This window comes from Trichophyton benhamiae (genome assembly GCF_000151125.1).
Source record: "Trichophyton benhamiae CBS 112371 chromosome Unknown contig01989.5, whole genome shotgun sequence".
Classification (NCBI taxonomy): domain Eukaryota; kingdom Fungi; phylum Ascomycota; class Eurotiomycetes; order Onygenales; family Arthrodermataceae; genus Trichophyton; species Trichophyton benhamiae.
The window spans coordinates 682,353-699,194 of NW_003315112.1; the positions used below are offsets into that span (position 1 = coordinate 682,353).

The following is a 16,842-nucleotide window of genomic DNA, read 5'->3' on the forward strand; positions in this document are numbered from 1 at the left end:
GCGGCTTCACCCCCTTCTTCAAATAAGGCCATGACAGATAGAAAGACGGCGTCACAGCAAAAGAAACGGCGGAGAGCTGGCCGAAGAGCGCTTCTTCTGCTGTTTGTCTGCTCGATCAAAATATCCAACATCGTCAACTTTAGCTTCAAAGAACGATTATGTAATATTTATATTACTAAACTATTATGTAAGTCAATATTTACATAATCTATCATGTGACCATCGCGTCGCGTCAAAAAAAAAAAAAAAAAAAAAAAAAAAAAAAAAAAAAAAAACGTCATAAAAACGAAAGGAAAAACGACGGCGAGGACGAAGGCGAAGTGAGCAGAGAGCCGGGCGACGGGGAGATACCAGCCATCAATTCACCATGGCAGAGAGCAAGAAGGATGAGAAGGCGGCAGGCGAGCCGGGAGAGAAGAAGAAACGCGCTGAGCTGACGCCGTTTACGCGAGGCCTGATTCTTGGACGGCGCATGGCGGGCGCATCTCTACGACAGATCTCCGCCGCTCTCGACATCCCGGTATCTACGGTGCAGAATACCATCATGAAGGAGAGCTCGCGGGTCGATGGAGTGTCGAAGCCGCGCTCGGGGAGGCCCAAGAAGCTGTCTGACCGTGACGTCCGCATGCTCATCTCGCGAGTCCGCTCAAACCCAAGCATCTCGTACAGCGAGCTGGCCAGTGGAATGCCGGATAACATCTCGAAGTCAACTATATACCGAACCTTGAAGAAGCACGGCATAACGAACCGGCCTGTCAAGAAGAGCGCTAAGAATTAGGCGGTGTCTTCTCCCTGTCACCTACCTCGATGGAACGACAGTCGATGATGGCATCTCCCAAAGTTTCAGGGCCTCATGTACCTGTCTGTTGGTTTCCGCCACTCCATTCCATACCCTGGGCTAAAGACATAAACATCCTGCCAAGTTGATGGATGAATCTATCAGATGGATGGCTTGGGGTCGTTTTAAGCCCATTGAACAATGGAGTACCAGCAGAAGGCGTGTCCAGTGTGTTTTTTTTTTTTGGTGCCTACCTATATTTTATAAGGCTGCTATCGGAGAAGCTCTGTTTAGACCGTCTTATATGAAAGAGACTTACCTCGCTACTGCATGGGAGAACGATACGGAAAGCACGCCTGGGTTGCACAGTAAATACCGGAAAGCCCTACAGAGCGTATTCTGTCTATGTATATAACGTCATATGCATAGGATACCACTGCAGGAACAATGGACATGACTACCGTGGCCTATTGAATCATCGACTTTTGGGTTAAACCCGTAAAATCCACTCCAAATACCCGGTGCCTACATAGTTTTCTATCGATGTCGCCCTTCCGTTGCTACCTACGTCAACGACTCTGGCATAGAACCATATCAGGATCCATGGTTCCGGCTCACCCAACCCCTATAAAAGAGCCCCCTTCCTAGGGAGTCCATCTCAGCCCTCTTTCCTTCCCTTGTCAACTTCGAGTACCACAATCTCCCGCTCTGTTTCTGCTATCCAAAGATATAATACTGCCTCGTCGAACTGAACGCACATACTCATTTAATGAGCGTTCATAAACAAGAAGACGAAGACCGCCAACAAGCCAGCAGCTCCTCCTCGATGGCGCCTCCTCCCGCTAAGGCTAAAGACACCTTTCCATTAACGAAATGGGATCTTCAAAAGTCTCCGATCCCAGACATCGGTTCAGGGCCATTTTTTGATGTAAGTGGAGCCCCCTTTCTCAAGCCCTACTTTGAAAAGCAGGCATGCTAACGCATCTCACAGTGGCGGTTGGCAGTAGCTGGTGAGCGTGCGAAAGAGTGGCATGTAAGTACCGCATCTCATCTGATAGCAAGTATGTGTTTCAATACCTAACCTTCGAGACACAGAAGTCAGACATGCGCACCATCCGCACCCTCACTCACAGAGAAATCGACTACATCAAGAACATGCTACTGCGACTTATCAGGAAATTGTACCGCAAGGAGGACGCGGACATATCAGTCTCACAACTGATAGATCTCGCCGAGACCACCGGTTTCGACGAACTCAACGACTACCCCGTGCCAGTGCGATACTGGCAGTCCATCCGAGGAATCAGAGACGTAAGTGTCTCCCCTTGTGTCTTATATTACTACATACAGCTGGACTAACGGTTGCGCTGTTTAGTACTACCGCTACGACGGTCAAAACCTACCCGAGCCTTCTGATACAGCTTGCCATTTCGCGTGGCATATGACTCAGGAGAACAAGGCCCATCTTCGTAGAAGATGGACTGAAGCTTTCGAACTTGCATACGGCTTCACCATTGACGAGTTGGCTTCTCAAGGTAATCCATCTAGGGGCTTCCCAGACGCTCCAAGACAGTCCGACTGAAGAGCCAAATCTTGGTCGTTGACACCTGTTTTTGGTATATACATTTGGGATAGCACATTTGATAACTATCGTTTACTCTGCACCCTTGGTTCTTCATTATTCGATGTATACCATGGACAACTAGGACATATCAATAGCTAATTTGATTCTGTTTCTTATCCCCCCCAAATATGCTCTCCTAGTAAGCTACAACTTGTTATATGTGTCGAAGAAGATCTCTTAATATCCACCGACGGATAAGCCGCCGACATGCAGGACCAGAGGCTTAGCAGTGTAACTACTAGCTAAAAAAGCACTTCTTGAGCTATTTCGCCTGCCGGTATCTTGTTTAGCTGCCTGCATCTGTACCATGTAACTATATGCATCCGTGGAGCCAGGGAGCAGCCCCTGTCCGGCAAAACGGCGCCAGTAAGCTCTCCCCATGCAGCACGTACGAGATGCAGTGGCTTCTGTGGCTGCATCCCGACGTCTTCTCTCTCTCCCTGGCCAGCAGCGAAGGATCTAGCCCGCCCGTCTCGCAGCTCTATCGTGATCTCCCGGTTACAGAGATGAAACCACGAACCAAGGAAGCATCCCCGCCAGCAAGTTCTGGCCCAACGCAGCAGGATCCCTTTGTCGATGGCCAAGTTGGCCTGACTCGCTGTCTGCCAGTCGAGTACTCCGTAGTCTATGTAGTTATATGTATATAAGCTAGCGAAGTTGCTTGCTCTGCCGTGCGATGTCGAATTCTGTAGCGACCTGACCAAGGGCAGCAACTTGCGGGCGATAAGGTTGAGGGAAGATCCGAATCTTGGAAGAGGACGGCCTGGGTTCTTTCAACTGTCTCGTAACATCTCCTTGCTTTCTCCTGCTCTTCGTCTCTTCTCCTTTTATAAATATATATATACTCCGTACCGGCCCTGTCTTTGTCTGCTGTCGGCGATATAAAGCTAGTTAGTGAGACTCCGTGTCTCTGATTCTCGCCGTTTCGCCTTCGCACGGTTTTGGCATTTTGATACATAGACAAACGCCCGCAGCCACCCAGATGAGACGCAGAGCTTAGAACTGCCTGGTTGAAGGCCATCGAGAGACATCTGCAGGCCCGTCTTGGACGGAATCACCAGCTACATATACACATCAAACATCCGATCTGAAGAAAAGCAAAGAGGGAGAACATGGCGATCGTGACTGAGACGGAGGTCAGCCACAGCACCGCAGCAGCGCTCCAGGAAAAGACCAACACCGGGCTCAACGGACGCGGGAACTCGCTGCATGAGAAGGAGAAGCAGAATCAGCAGCAGCATCATCATGGGCAGCATCAGCAGCACCAGCATCGTTCGGCCGGCCAGAAGCTACGCAGCAAGTACCGCCATGTCGCGGCGTATCACTCCGAAGTGAAGCCATCATGTCTGAGCCGCGAGACCGAGAAGACCCCCAGCTTCCTGGGCTTCAGGAACCTGATGGTCATTGTGCTGATCGTGATGAACCTGCGGCTGGTAGTCGAGAACTTCATGAAGTATGGCGTCCTCATCTGCATCCGCTGCCACGACTACCGCAAGCAGGACCTAGTGCTAGGCGCGGTCCTCTACGCCCTGGTCCCCTGCCACCTGTTCGTGGCGTATCTCATCGAGCTGGCGGCCGCCCAGCTGGTGAAGGGGGCGATTGGACGTGTGAAGAGAGATGAGGCCTCCTCGTGCACGAGCAAGGAGCTTTCGGCGCTGCAGACGACCTGGGCGTACGTTGCGTTTGCGCATACGGTCAACGCCAGCCTGTGTCTCCTGGTGACTACGTATGTGGTCTACTACTATATACATCACCCGGGCATCGGGACAGTGTGCCAGCTGCATGCTATCATCGTCTGGCTGAAGAACTGCTCGTATGCGTTTACCAACCGGGACCTTCGACATGCGGTGCTCAATCCGTCGCCGGACAATAGGCTGCCGGAAATATACATGTCTTGCCCGTACCCACATAACGTCACGATATCAAACCTGTCTTACTTCTGGCTGGCGCCGACGCTGGTGTATCAGCCTGTATACCCGCGGACCGAGCGTGTGCGGTGGTCGTTCGTAGCCAAGCGGGTGCTGGAGCTCGTTGGGCTGGGGGTGTTTATCTGGATTATTTCGGCGCAATATGCGGCCCCCGTGCTGCGCAACTCGCTGGACAAAGTAGCCATGTTGGACTGGGTGTCTATCCTGGAGCGGATGATGAAGCTATCGACCATCTCGTTGGTGATCTGGCTAGCGGGATTCTTTGCCTTGTTCCAGTCCTTCCTGAACGCTTTGGCAGAAGTAATGCGGTTTGGAGACCGGGAGTTCTACAGCGAATGGTGGAATAGCCCCAGCGTAGGCTCGTACTGGCGCTCCTGGAACCGACCTGTGTACCATTTCATGAAGCGACATATCTTCTCCCCGCTTGTTGGGCGAGGATGGAGTCCGTTTGCCGCCAGTCTTGTCGTCTTCACTTTCTCTGCCGTCTTGCATGAGGTGCTCGTCGGCATCCCAACGCACAACATCATTGGTAAGTTCATGGCTATCTATGGCTCTGTAAAAGTCAACTGGAGTGCTAACTTGTACAGGCGTCGCCTTTGCCGGAATGATGCTGCAGCTCCCTCTGATAGCTGCCACGGTGCCCCTGGAGAAGATGAACGGCCAGGCCGGGAAGATAATAGGCAACTGTGTCTTCTGGCTCAGCTTCTGCCTTGTCGGCCAGCCGCTGGGGGCGTTGCTGTATTTCTTTGCCTGGCAGGCCAAGTACGGCAGTGTCAGCAAGCAGGTCTTGTCCCAGGGTCCATGAAAAAGACGTCGCTGTCAACTGTCGCTGTAGGTAGCTGCAATAACATACCCTTCTCTTCTCTAATCTGTCCTCAAGCAATGTAAATGTAAATAAACAGATCGTCTCCCTGGCCTTCCCTGCTTCGTCCGCTGTTTCGTCCGAAGGCTCGGCTGGATGGCTGCGCCGGCTCGGTTGGTCTAATCATCCCGGATCCCGCGTCAGCGCAAAGGGGAAAGGAGTGCGAAAAGGAGAGCTCGAAGCTTCCATGTCGTATGCTCTGCAGCCTAGAGGATGAGCTGAGGATCCGGAGCTGTATAAATATCTAAATGTCTTCGTAGTTGAATCTCCATCTTCACGTTGCGTCATAAGTAGTTAAATACCGGTTAACTAACTATCGTCAACATACGAATAACACCAACAGTACAACTGCAACTACACCAACTACACCAGCTACAACCACCTCAGTCTATCCCAATCAATTGATTCAAGATGATGATCCCAGTCCCAGACGGTTACGGGTGAGTTGGCTGCCGTGACACCCGCAGGGAGAGCACAGCTAACTTGACATCTGCCCGCCAGCAACATCATCGCCGTCGCCCTCGGCGCCATCCCAGTCCTCGGCTTCGTCCACGGCATCATCACTGGCATCAAGCGCAGAGCTGCCGGCATCCCCTATCCCCACAGCTATGCCAGTATCGAACAATGCAAGGCCGACGTGAGTCCTCCCTCAATGCGAGTGTGTACAAACTGTACAACTCGATTCAACTGCTAACCAATTGGCCTCCCCCACAGCCCAAGGCCGATGCGTTCAACTGCGCCCAGCGAGCCCACACGAACTACCTTGAGAACGCACCACAGACGATGCTGCTCACTCTCGTTGCTGGACTCAAGTATCCTGCCGCCACGACGTTGATCGGAGCTACATGGGTGGTGATGCGCGTGCTGTTCTTGTACGGATATGTCTACTCCGGCCAGGCTGCGGGAGCCGGACGGAAGTACGGTGGCGGCTTCTGGTTCGCTCAGATGGCGCTCTGGGGCATGACGGTGTTTGGCGTCGCATTGCCCATGATGCAAGCTCCTGCTTCCCCATTCTAGCCTACGATTATGTATGATATTCTGCTTTCTTTCTTTCAAGTTATAAGGTATAAATGAAGCTATTGGTCAGATCTTAAGCATAAACTTTTTTCTGTCTTTCTTTCATTTTAATTATCTGGATATACGCTTGAGGTATGCGCTCCAGCCTGCAGATTGGTACTGCTTTATGGCCTCCACAGGGTCAGGAGCAGCATAGATACCTCTCCCCGAGATGATAAAGTCCGCTCCTCTGCCCACAGCCGACTCGGGAGTCTGATACTGCTGGCCTAACTGGTCACCCTTCGAGGCAAGATTGACACCCGTGGTGAATAGCACAAAGTCTTCATCGGCCTTGCGCTCAGTCTCAGTCTCGATATCGCCCAGGGACCGCGTAGCCACGAACCCCATGACGAACCCAGCATGTCTCCTGGCCATCTCAACCGACAGCTTCGTATACTCGCCCGTTGCCAACGAGCCCTTGGAAGTCATCTCAGCGAGAATCAACAGTCCCCTCTCGCCAGCGGGGTAAGGGAATACGCCCGAGGAAGATATCTGCGCTAGAGCATCGACAATGCCTGACCCCGCTAGCACGGCACAGTTGACGATATGCGCCCATTCGGAGATGCGTAGGCTGCCGCCATGGTACTGCATCTGGACTGTGTGGCCTATATCGACGAACTTTCTGTCCTCGAAGATGAGGAAGTTGTGTTTCTGAGCGGCGGCCTTGAGGCCCTCGACTGTCTGCGGGGAGAAATCAGTGATGATGTCGATGTGTGTCTTGAGCACGACCATGTGCGGTCCGAGGCCTGTCTTGTGTCCTTATTGTCAGCTATTGCTTCTTCTCCTTCTTCTCTTCATAAAGTATCAAGACTCACGCTCGGCCAGGTCTAGCAATGCGCTCGTGGTGGTGACATCTGCGGAGACGACGACGTTGGACTGTTTCTGCTCTGCTATCTCAAACAGCCGCCGCACAAGGGGGTTCGGGTGTGTCTTTGCACGGTCCCCGTACGAGACCTGAGTTCTCGACGCCATCGTGCCTTTGTCGTTTGTCCCTCGAGAGCCCGGCTGGACCTGGAAGTAGATATTTAGATGTCCCGCACGGGGCAAGGCGTCGTCGATATAGCCAGTGCCAAGACTAATGACGATTAAGCTTATTTGTTACTGCTGTCTTATTGGTCAATTCTTTTATCACATAACGTGATCTGTGTAACTTCAGCTATTCATCTGACTAAGACATTTTCCTTGGTTCTCCTATCTCGCACACGAAAAAAAAAGTAGCCTCTTTCTTTGAACTACAAAAAGATGAAACGATGAGCTGTCGAGCTGGCATTAACATCGATCAAATGATACGTAATAAGTGGTAGACACCAGGAGAAATATTGCTGCACTCTGATGGCTGGTCACTATGAGCAACCCCCTGCATCTCTGCTGGCAAGAATGGCCTTGTGGTCTAGTGGTATGATTCTCGCTTTGGGACACCAAAGATGCGAGAGGCCCCGCGTTCGAGTCGCGGCAGGGCCCCGTTCTTTTTTTTTTTTTCTTTCTTTTTTTTTTTTCTTTCGCTCTATGGTATAGATATACTTCATCTCACTGTTATGGTGATATTTCTTTTTACATCCTATATCGTTGTAGGAAGCAACGTTGATGGTATCTGAAGGAAGAACTATCTCGCTGGTTGTTGGTGCAGGGGAACTATTTAGGACACAAGAGCAGAGGGATGTCTATTCATTTGTACCGGTAGTTAATAGTTAATAAAGTGTATCAAATAGAATCATGGTCATCATTCCAGTAAAGTAATGATTCAAGGTAATTAAACAACAGGAAGCTGCTGTACAATGCCATTCTTCTTTTCGGCCACGTATAGCTGTTGGTTACCTGGTGCTGTTGCAAAATACAGACAATCCCTCATCCCTCTGCCGGACAGCCTAGTGTTACCTTCAGCTGACGGAACAACGACAGATTCCTCGAGAATCCAATCTGAAATAGGATTACGTTGCGAATCAAGTAGCTGGATCTCAACGTAGACAACTTGCCGTAAAACAATCCCATTAGCTGTCATTGCTTGAGTTTGAGGCCCAAAACCCAGGTACGTTGGAGCGATGCCTAACGCGATTAGGTCTGTGTCGAAGACTGTCAACGCATCGCTGCCTGTATCATTGAGCATGGTGATGTCGAGGAACAGGGGAAGGGACAATGAAAAGGCCGGAATTGCTCTCATTCGGGCAAGCATCTAAACAGCCCGGACAGGATGTATTAATAAAAGGCATTTCTAATCAAACAAATGTTAACTGGAATTCTCGAAATGCGAACCTGATGTCCTGATCCGCCCGGGAAGAGATCATACGCAACACGGTGGGCAAATTGCTGAACCCCATGCTAAAAGAAAGTCCAGAAATGTTAGCCAGCTGGCCTCTCTAATGCTGGACTGCAGCTGATGCCGAGCTTACAGTCTCAGGGACGGCTTCAGCTGGCGTAGACGATGACGCTGGCTCGGTGGCGGGAATTGCAGTCTGTGCTGAGAGTTGTTGGAGATAGCCCTGGATGGAAAATGGGTAAGCAGAGAACAGGGGATAAACCAGCTTCGGGGAATGATAAAGTGAAAGTACCTCCATCCAGAACGGGCGGGAGAAATCAAGCCTTTGAAGATTGATGACCTGTCCACCCTGGATGCAGACGCGCGGTATAGGCTGCATCTTCCCACCGTAGAGGTCGATTGCTACTTGCACATTTATCTTCTGCTCATCGCTTGTTTCAGGATTGTCAATTATCGCCTTGAGCTCAGCGATACGGCCTGGTATGTTCCACTACTTTTGGTTAGGGCAACCCTTGTAGCTATAGGGAGTAAACGGAGAGGGACTGGAGAGGTGAGATCACAGTCCTACATACTGGGTAAGAAGCTGGAGCTATTGGAGCAGTGGACATGACGGCTAAGGACAAGTAACTTCTCTATAGGACCACCTGGAGAGCACAGCGCCACTTGTTAGATAGAACGTAGAGCTATTGAGAAGCATGGAACTTACCTTGCCCAATATCTCGGCGTAGAAGAAGTAGAGGAGAAGATGGGTCTTCAACTGACTTGCCCACTGTGGATAACTAATGGGTAACTAGTTAACTAGTTAGCCAAGTCTAGATTAGAGAAGGCACCAACACGGCCACGTAGGTGGACAGAGAAGACAGCGCGCACAGGAAGAAGTAGAGTAGGAGTTATGGCGGCAGAAGGAAACTGATCAAGCAGGCCTGAAAACGCAGTTAGTTGAAGATGTTGAAGATGGATGTTGAGGATGAAGAGGAAGAAGAGGAAGAAGAGGCGCGGGGGCAGGGGCGGGGGTTTTATAGCTTGGAGAGAGCAGCGGCAAACAGAGCAAACAATTCCTAAAGAGGAAATAAAACTAGTCTAAATAGAAACAACAACACAGTGGACGCTTTGTTGAAGAGCGGCACCGTATCCTTCTAGCTCTAGCTATAGCTTGTCCAAGGATGGAGCTTTTAGTGACAGGGAGCTACTGGATAATCCCATCCTTGAAAACTATTATACTACCAGTGTCGTTGAGCATGGAAATGTCGAGAAACGTGAAGGGCCTGATAGAATATAGAATATCCAATTGTCAAAGTCTGCCACTATACACCAAAAGGAGTGAGCCCACTCTAATGGTAGGCAGAGCTGAAGTTTGACACTAATTCAAGCGCGATAGACATAGCACCAATTGTAGCTATAAAATATACAATAGCATAAAAATAAAACAAAGTATATTAAAATCGATATTGAAATAATTCAAGTACCATCAGGGAGTTTACAACCCGATGTCCTGCGTTAGACCGTGGAAGAGATTGTACGTTGTCCTGCTAGCCAAGCTGCTGACCCACAGGCACAAGGAGGGCCCAGGTAACCAGTTGACCAAATTAAGAGTGATCCCCCACTGGTGATCGTTAGGTTGAGCTGGTTCAGCAGCGGGAATAACAGTATGTGCTGATAGCTGCTGGCCGTAACCCTGCATGGGAAACAGTAAGTATGGGTATGATGCAGAGTCTATGTATAGAAAAAGGAGAAAGTACCTCCATCCAGAACGGGAGGGAGAAATCAAGGTCTTGAAGGCAAATAACCTTTCCACCCTGGATGCAGACCCGTGGTATAGGCTGTCCACTCTTATAATAAAGATCGATTGCTGTTTGTATATTTATCTTCTGCTCACTGCTGATTTCAGGATTATTAATCATCGCCTGGAGTTCGGCTACACGATCCCATATATTCCGCTGAGTTTGGTCAGGACACTGCGTATAGATAGTGGGCGAAGTGAGGCACATACTAGAGATGAAACCGTTGGAACAGGGGACATGGTTAAGGACGAGTAACTCCTCTACGTGAACCCCTAAGAACCCTAAGAGACATATTCGACTCGTCCTGGGAAACGTGATCCTTACCTTGCTGCGATATGTCACAGAAGAGGTGGATATTGAGCGGGGAGCAATTTATTGCTGTCTTTCGATGGCTTACCAACTAGGCATAGCAGAAGCAGAGCTCATCTGTTGGGCAATCCCCTGGACAGAACGATGGTAAGCAAGGTAGCTGATTATAGGGGTGCAGCGTATTAATAACTCGCCTACCTCTGCCCAAATAGTCTGTCTGGGGTCAACGTGCTTTGGGAGTACCACTTTGCCGTCCTGGATAACTATAGCAGTACGCAAACGGGCCTTGCTTTCCCCGGTATATGCCTAACTATAAACACCCGGATATTGATTTTCGGGCCCTCCTTTGTTTGTCTCAGGGTTATCGAGGACAGCTTGAAGATTAGAAATAGTTAACTATAGTTTTCAGCACCCCACTATATGGGGTTCAAGCATGCAGGCAGTAGGTTAAACCCAGGCCATCAGGACATGATATTGATAACTTAGTGACCTTAGATATACTAGGTAGAGTATATTTCTCTATAAAATAGAAGAGTAAAAGCTAGATTCTTATTTTTTCTAAAAAAAAATTCTAGAAAAAAAAGTTATTATTTTTTAAGTAATAATAGTTAAATATTTTATTTTTCTTTATAATAGAGAATTAGAAACTAGGACCCTCGCCATAGAATTTGCTGAACAGACTCGACTAGGATGGCCAGGCAGGATGAAGTTATATTTCTGATAAATGGTGATAAGGATGTTGAAGAAGTAAAAAAAAAAAAAAAAAAAAAAAAAATCGCCAAGAAGGTTGGGGAATACAGGCGCTTAAATAGGCAGAGCTGTGGCTGTTGAGTGAAGTCAGAGCCGCGGTGACCTAGGCAATTAACTACGGGGATGGAGTGACGCTGCAGAGTCGAAGGTCTAAAGTAAGCGAGTGAAGCAGCTTTATTGAATATGCTGCTATCCACCATCTAGCGCGCAGGAGGTTGTTAACTAATTGAAGTCGAGGGAGATAGATCCCTGTCAATTTCTACATATCAATTCTAAAGTACTCGTCTATTGAACCAGAAGATTGAAAGGGAGATTTGAAAGACTGTATCGGGTTATTATTGTGCTGAACAGGAAGATTGCTGTCATGCACATAGCTTCAACTTGCTGACCACTGGTGTGGGCGCACTCTATCACTTTGGTAATAGCTCACAATTTACAATTCTCCTGGAAGTTAAGTTTAAATAGGAACCTATAGTTATTCATAACTGGGCTATATCGGTCAGTTCAAATAAAAATGACAAAAGAACATCCCAAAATACGCTTCAATGCCACAAGAAGAAGATACAGAAAATGTCATGTAGTACGTAGATGAATCTCCAGAGCCGATCCACAAGCCAGCGTACGGGGAATCTGGAAGGCGAGATACACTCAGGCAGATAGAGATACCAGTCGTCTTCATCGATTACACTTAAACATTGAGACAGAGCAGTGCATTCATAATGCTCAGGGTAAACGCCCCCATCTTCCCAGTCTATGATCCCGCTGACTATCTAGCGGCCATTATCACCTGGCTCCCGTTTCACCAGGATATTGTCAGTTCACGGGTAAACACGGACCCGTACAGAGATGAGTTGTCATGACGTAGGAGTGAGCGAAGAAACTTGATGTATGAATTGCTGCCATGATGACGGGGGGAAAACTGCAAGTCGGAATGCAGCTGCTGGGGTGATATCTTTGAACGTGGAGCACTCATCAACCCGCTTGTCCTTTGCCCCTTCTCCACTGATTCCACCAAGGGGATGGCCATCATCTTGTCAAATTGTCCTTAGTCGATGGAATATGTCGTCTAGCTGGCGTTGTATGAACAGCTTGTCTTCGTGTGCAAGGCTGGGCCAGGCCTTGGTCGGAGTCATGCCTGGAATGTATGACATGGAAACAACACAGAATGGAGCAAAGGCAATTAGACCGTGTGGTCTGGGAACTGGGATATTAGGCATCTATCGCTCGAGATGCTGCAGTATGGTGTACCTAGTGTACTCCTTATTGCCCATGATGACTTTTGCCACAATGCCCTCACTGCACTTCACCGCGAGGCCTCTTGCGGGGCCTTCCCAGATTTTTCCGGAGCCTAAAAGCAGCCGTTTCAGGGACGCACCGAGTAGGAACTCTTCGCCCTTCGGTTTTTCGCCCAAGGACCCGTCCTAGTAGCGCGCAAGTATAGCCCGAACCTTCTCCGATAACTGAAATACAACTGTAGCAGCTTCCGCAAGATCAAGACGATCTAAATACTCAGACGCACGTGGCTTCGGAGGCTCTGGTTTTTTGACATTGGGTCCAGTTGCCATTGTTATTCTGCGGTTATAATTTGATGGAATGATGGTAAGCAAGTTGACCTCCAGATCTCGCCTCTATTTGTTGTCGAGCTCGTCGAGCATCTGACGATTGATTCCCGCAGGGTATGATAATAATTCCCCCTCGGCATATTGGTGCCGACGACGATAGGAATCGGAAAACATAGACATCAGGTCTGCTGCTGGATCCTTCTTGAGGGCTGCCTGAAACTCGAGCATAAGAGCTTTGTTCCATTCTGGGGCATCAGGATGAGAGAGAGAGAACCGTTGGAGCATCACCCATATTGTTTTGCAACGCTAGAGTCAACAAGTATGAACTGTTGACCGGCTCTGAGGATTGTTCGATGTTGTAGTTGTCGTTGTTTTTATCCAGAATTGTTGTCTCTGCTATCGTCGCTAGCAAAGTGGGACGAGAAGATATGTGGCAAGGGGATCATTACCTCCACTCAAAAAGGGAAAGGCTTAAGGTGTTCGGAGTAGATGGCCCTCCCTTTTGAATATAAAGCAAGGAGTCCGGGGAGTTTCTTATGATAAAGCTTGATAGCAGCCCTGATGCTCTTGGGCATTTTCTGGGCCATTGATTATAGCTACCAGCTGTGCAGTACGACCAGGAGCATCCCACTTGATATGATTGGGACATGCGGGTAATTAGTTGAAAGGGCGCTGTGACATGTTGCAGGACAAAATATGAGGAAGAAAGGGTATAAGTTGAAAAGTAGAAGTTGAAGATAAGTTAGTTAAGGTTGGTGTTGCGGCTGAAGTCAAAAGAGTTGGTGTTGACGTAACTAAGTAGCACTGTGACCAACTCAAATAAACGCCCAGTTCTCTCTCTCCATATCGGTCTCAGAGGTATGTAGTTGACTAGCTGTTACACTTGATGAACTTAGGGGCAACCCGCGGGTAGATTGAGCTCGATTTGGCGTAGTTATAGGTTACTACAAAGAGTAACGTCCGCCCGGACGAGGGTCGGGGATGAATGGATACAAACTTGAAGCTTTGTAAAAGGTACCGTACTCAGGAACCGGACATTGTAGACTCGGAGATAGCTAAAAGTGTAAATCAACTGGTTAAAGATGTCTAGATAGAATCTAGCTGTGTCTCTGACTCTATCCTGCTAATACAGACTAGGATACAATCAACACAACAAGTGCTGAGCTGCCAACTCTAACAACCAACAAACCAAGTATGAAAAGTATAGAAACATGAGGAACGTCTTACATCTATGCATCAAACTCGCGAGTGAGAAAAAAATATTTATCCTGTTGGTCAATATTCCAACCGGTTACTGGTCGGTCGGGTTGAGATACGAGGCCAAAATGCAAGAAATCAATCAATGGGATCGTGCGGAAGCGGTAGGCGGTCGAACATAGGAGACTGGCCCCGTTGGTGAGGGACGTTGGAATGAGATACATAGCATCATTTAAATTCGTTGAACCGTATCAGATAGGCCGTATGGTTGTTGATTTAGTGGCCATTAGAGCCATTGGAGCCGTTGGAGGTTTTGGTAGTCTTACGGACCACGGAATCGATGGCTTCTGCGACGTACTTCAGGTTGCTGGTGTTTACTATAAGAAAATGTTAGTGGTTTGGTCGGCTACATCGTATCAATGGGTGGAAGGGGATTGCTTACGTCCGGCGATAGAAATACGGCCGGAGTCCAGGAGATAGATGTGGTATTCACGAAGGAGGCGGACTTGCTCCTTGGTGAGGCCGGTGTACGAGAACATGCCGATCTGGTTGATGATGTGCTCCCAGGTTCCGGGGGTCTGCAGTCTCTGCAGCTCATCATATAGAGCACGGCGCATGGACTTAATTCTGCTGCTCATGGTGATGAGATCTTCCTTCCACATCTCAACAAGGGCTGGGTCACTCAAGATCTTTGCCGCAAGTCGTGGTCCTACGTTGGTTCAGTTAGTGTCACTGCATGAAGGTTTCAGTAAGAAAGTTATGCATCTAGGCACAACATACCGTATGATGGTGGAGTAGAGATCTCGCCACGCTGAAGCTCAACAACCTGAGATCGGGCACAGACAGTCGCCTCTGCGTTGCGGCACACAAGGTGGAAGGCGCCAGTTCGCTGACCATAAAGACCTAGGTTCTTGCTGAAACTCTGAGCAACGCAAAGCTCCATCCCACGCTTAGCAAATTCGCGGATGGGCCAGGCATCATTGTCCAGATCTCCAGAAGCGAATCCTTGATATGCTGAGTCAAAGAAGGGGAATAAGCTTCTGCTCTCGCACAGATCAGCGATCCGCAGCCACTGAGCACGGGTGGGATCAATTCCAGTAGGGTTGTGAGCACAGGCGTGAAGAAGGACAACATCTCCCGCGACAGCATGAGCCTCGAGTTCCTTCATCATTCCCTCAAAGTTAAGTGACCGTGTGGGTTCATGGTAGTAAGGGTATGTCTTCACCTGGATGGGGCTGCCGGAGGTTCCGCTCGAGACAAGGTTCCAGATCAAATGGTGGTTGGCCCACGTTGGGTCGGAGATCCAGATAGTGCGCTTTGCATTGGGATCAGAAAGCTTTGGGAGGTGGTCTGCTAGGAAGCGAGCTCCGATGTGGTTCGCTCCCGTTCCTGAGATTGTTTGGAGACTGGCAATGCGTTCCTTGGGGATGCTCGACTCGCCTGTTCCGAAGATTAGATCCCTAGCCATGTTGTAGAATGGTGCGTAGCCAGGGATAGGAAGGTATTCATGATCAAAAGTTGGGTCATCGAGGAGTAATTGTTCAGCCTATGGTATGTTAGTGACTTTATCATTCGAGAAACGAGTGATAACCTGCCTTCTTGACCGCCGGTAGCCTCCAACTCTTTGCTTCGTTGTCTCTGTACACACCAGCACCCAAGCTGACCTTGTCTGGGTGAGTATCAGCGGCGAAGTCGCCCATCAGAGCGAAGACTTCATCCGCCGGCGCTGTGTCCAGCTTGCAAAAGAGACTCTCTGGCTGGAGGGGGGCCATCTTTTCGGCTTTTTCTTCCCGTTTCTGCTTTTGCAGGTACGTGATACTGTTCTTGATATGGTCGAATAGTAACCCTGTCACTATTTTCCAGACGCTGGGGCGGTGACGTATTTATGCTCGAGACTTTACAGAATAGAAGATATGATGATATCTCAGTCCTTCCAGCAACCCGTCAAGAAAAAAGTCCGACTCAGTATTCATATAAGTACCATCCGCCGATAGAGTTTTGACGAAGTTAAAACCGGGCTTTTCAACTCCTTTCTTTTCTTCTTCTGCGTCGTTGCTTTTTTGCCCTTTTTCAACGTCAGAAAGTCAAAAAGGACTCCGGGATCAGTCCCGCCCCTGCTGTGGCGGCTGGCGTCTTATATTTAATGCTCCCTTGCCTGTCTCCTGCGCCCTCCACTCACCTCCTCACCACGAGGCGCAACCTTGGAAGGATGACAGCGTCCAACGCTCAGCCCAATAATAAAGTAATCTGATAAAATATGCGCGCGCGGGCGAGCGGATACCGACGGCTGGTGTAATATAAATAGAGACCAAGCCTTACTCCGTAGAGCTACCGTCTTTTATGAAGTTTGGGAGCAATCCGTTAGCACTCTCTATCCGCTGACTGCATGCGGTATGGGGAGACATCAAATACGAGGAAGGTTCTACTTGTCTCTGGCCTCTGTCTCTGCGGTATTTCTCTCCTCCTATTATTTCGCTCTGTGCTTCGCTGTCTGCGTCCCAAATAATGAATTGTGAATGAATGACTGAGTGATTTGTGATTTGTGGCTGTTCCTTGAGCCCGGAATTTGCTTGCCGGGGATGTTTCTTTGCTCGATGTTCTTTTTTGCTTTTTCTGCTTTGGGAAATAGCCGGTAAGCGGCTTATGTAACAAGAGCCCGCTAAGCCGAGGTCAATTATGTGATTATGTAATAAGTAAGTCAGCAACATCGTTACTGACTTAGCTAAGCAGGCCAGCCCCTT

At 49.0% G+C, this 16,842-nt stretch overlaps 8 protein-coding genes and 1 pseudogene across 9 annotated transcripts; 5 read left to right on the top strand and 4 right to left on the bottom strand.

Moving 5' to 3' along the window:
• Positions 1–367: 367 nt before the first annotated feature.
• Positions 368–778, top strand: ARB_04949 (uncharacterized protein; the record flags this gene model as incomplete). The annotated part of the gene is made up of 1 exon (XM_003016612.1): positions 368–778. The coding sequence occupies one exon, from the start codon at positions 368–370 to the stop codon at positions 776–778; it is 411 nt and encodes a 136-aa protein (XP_003016658.1).
• Positions 779–1,547: 769 nt separating this feature from the next.
• ARB_04950 (uncharacterized protein) lies at positions 1,548–2,360 on the top strand (the record flags this gene model as incomplete). The annotated part of the gene is made up of 3 exons (XM_003016613.1): positions 1,548–1,706; positions 1,874–2,089; positions 2,154–2,360. 3 exons carry the CDS (start codon positions 1,548–1,550, stop codon positions 2,358–2,360), a joined length of 582 nt encoding a protein of 193 aa, XP_003016659.1.
• A 1,154-nt stretch (positions 2,361–3,514) lies between these two features.
• Positions 3,515–5,135, top strand: ARB_04951 (uncharacterized protein; the record flags this gene model as incomplete). Its single annotated transcript, XM_003016614.1, has 2 exons — positions 3,515–4,859; positions 4,918–5,135. The coding sequence occupies 2 exons, from the start codon at positions 3,515–3,517 to the stop codon at positions 5,133–5,135; spliced, it is 1,563 nt and encodes a 520-aa protein (XP_003016660.1).
• A 681-nt stretch (positions 5,136–5,816) lies between these two features.
• ARB_04952 (uncharacterized protein) lies at positions 5,817–6,209 on the top strand (the record flags this gene model as incomplete). The annotated part of the gene is made up of 1 exon (XM_003016615.1): positions 5,817–6,209. The coding sequence occupies one exon, from the start codon at positions 5,817–5,819 to the stop codon at positions 6,207–6,209; it is 393 nt and encodes a 130-aa protein (XP_003016661.1).
• Positions 6,210–6,320: 111 nt separating this feature from the next.
• ARB_04953 (uncharacterized protein) lies at positions 6,321–6,980 on the bottom strand (the record flags this gene model as incomplete). The annotated part of the gene is made up of 1 exon (XM_003016616.1): positions 6,321–6,980. One exon carries the CDS (start codon positions 6,978–6,980, stop codon positions 6,321–6,323), a length of 660 nt encoding a protein of 219 aa, XP_003016662.1.
• Positions 6,981–7,627: 647 nt separating this feature from the next.
• Positions 7,628–7,709, top strand: ARB_04954 (annotated as a pseudogene). Its single transcript has one exon. The product of its transcript is annotated as a tRNA-OTHER (tRNA).
• Positions 7,710–7,998: 289 nt separating this feature from the next.
• ARB_04955 (uncharacterized protein) lies at positions 7,999–8,418 on the bottom strand (the record flags this gene model as incomplete). The annotated part of the gene is made up of 1 exon (XM_003016617.1): positions 7,999–8,418. The coding sequence occupies one exon, from the start codon at positions 8,416–8,418 to the stop codon at positions 7,999–8,001; it is 420 nt and encodes a 139-aa protein (XP_003016663.1).
• A 184-nt stretch (positions 8,419–8,602) lies between these two features.
• Positions 8,603–9,110, bottom strand: ARB_04956 (uncharacterized protein; the record flags this gene model as incomplete). Its single annotated transcript, XM_003016618.1, has 2 exons — positions 8,603–8,992; positions 9,075–9,110. 2 exons carry the CDS (start codon positions 9,108–9,110, stop codon positions 8,603–8,605), a joined length of 426 nt encoding a protein of 141 aa, XP_003016664.1.
• Positions 9,111–14,377: 5,267 nt separating this feature from the next.
• ARB_04957 (aspartate aminotransferase, putative) lies at positions 14,378–15,873 on the bottom strand (the record flags this gene model as incomplete). The annotated part of the gene is made up of 4 exons (XM_003016619.1): positions 14,378–14,478; positions 14,544–14,810; positions 14,882–15,647; positions 15,697–15,873. The coding sequence occupies 4 exons, from the start codon at positions 15,871–15,873 to the stop codon at positions 14,378–14,380; spliced, it is 1,311 nt and encodes a 436-aa protein (XP_003016665.1).
• Between the last annotated feature and the right edge of the window lie 969 nt (positions 15,874–16,842).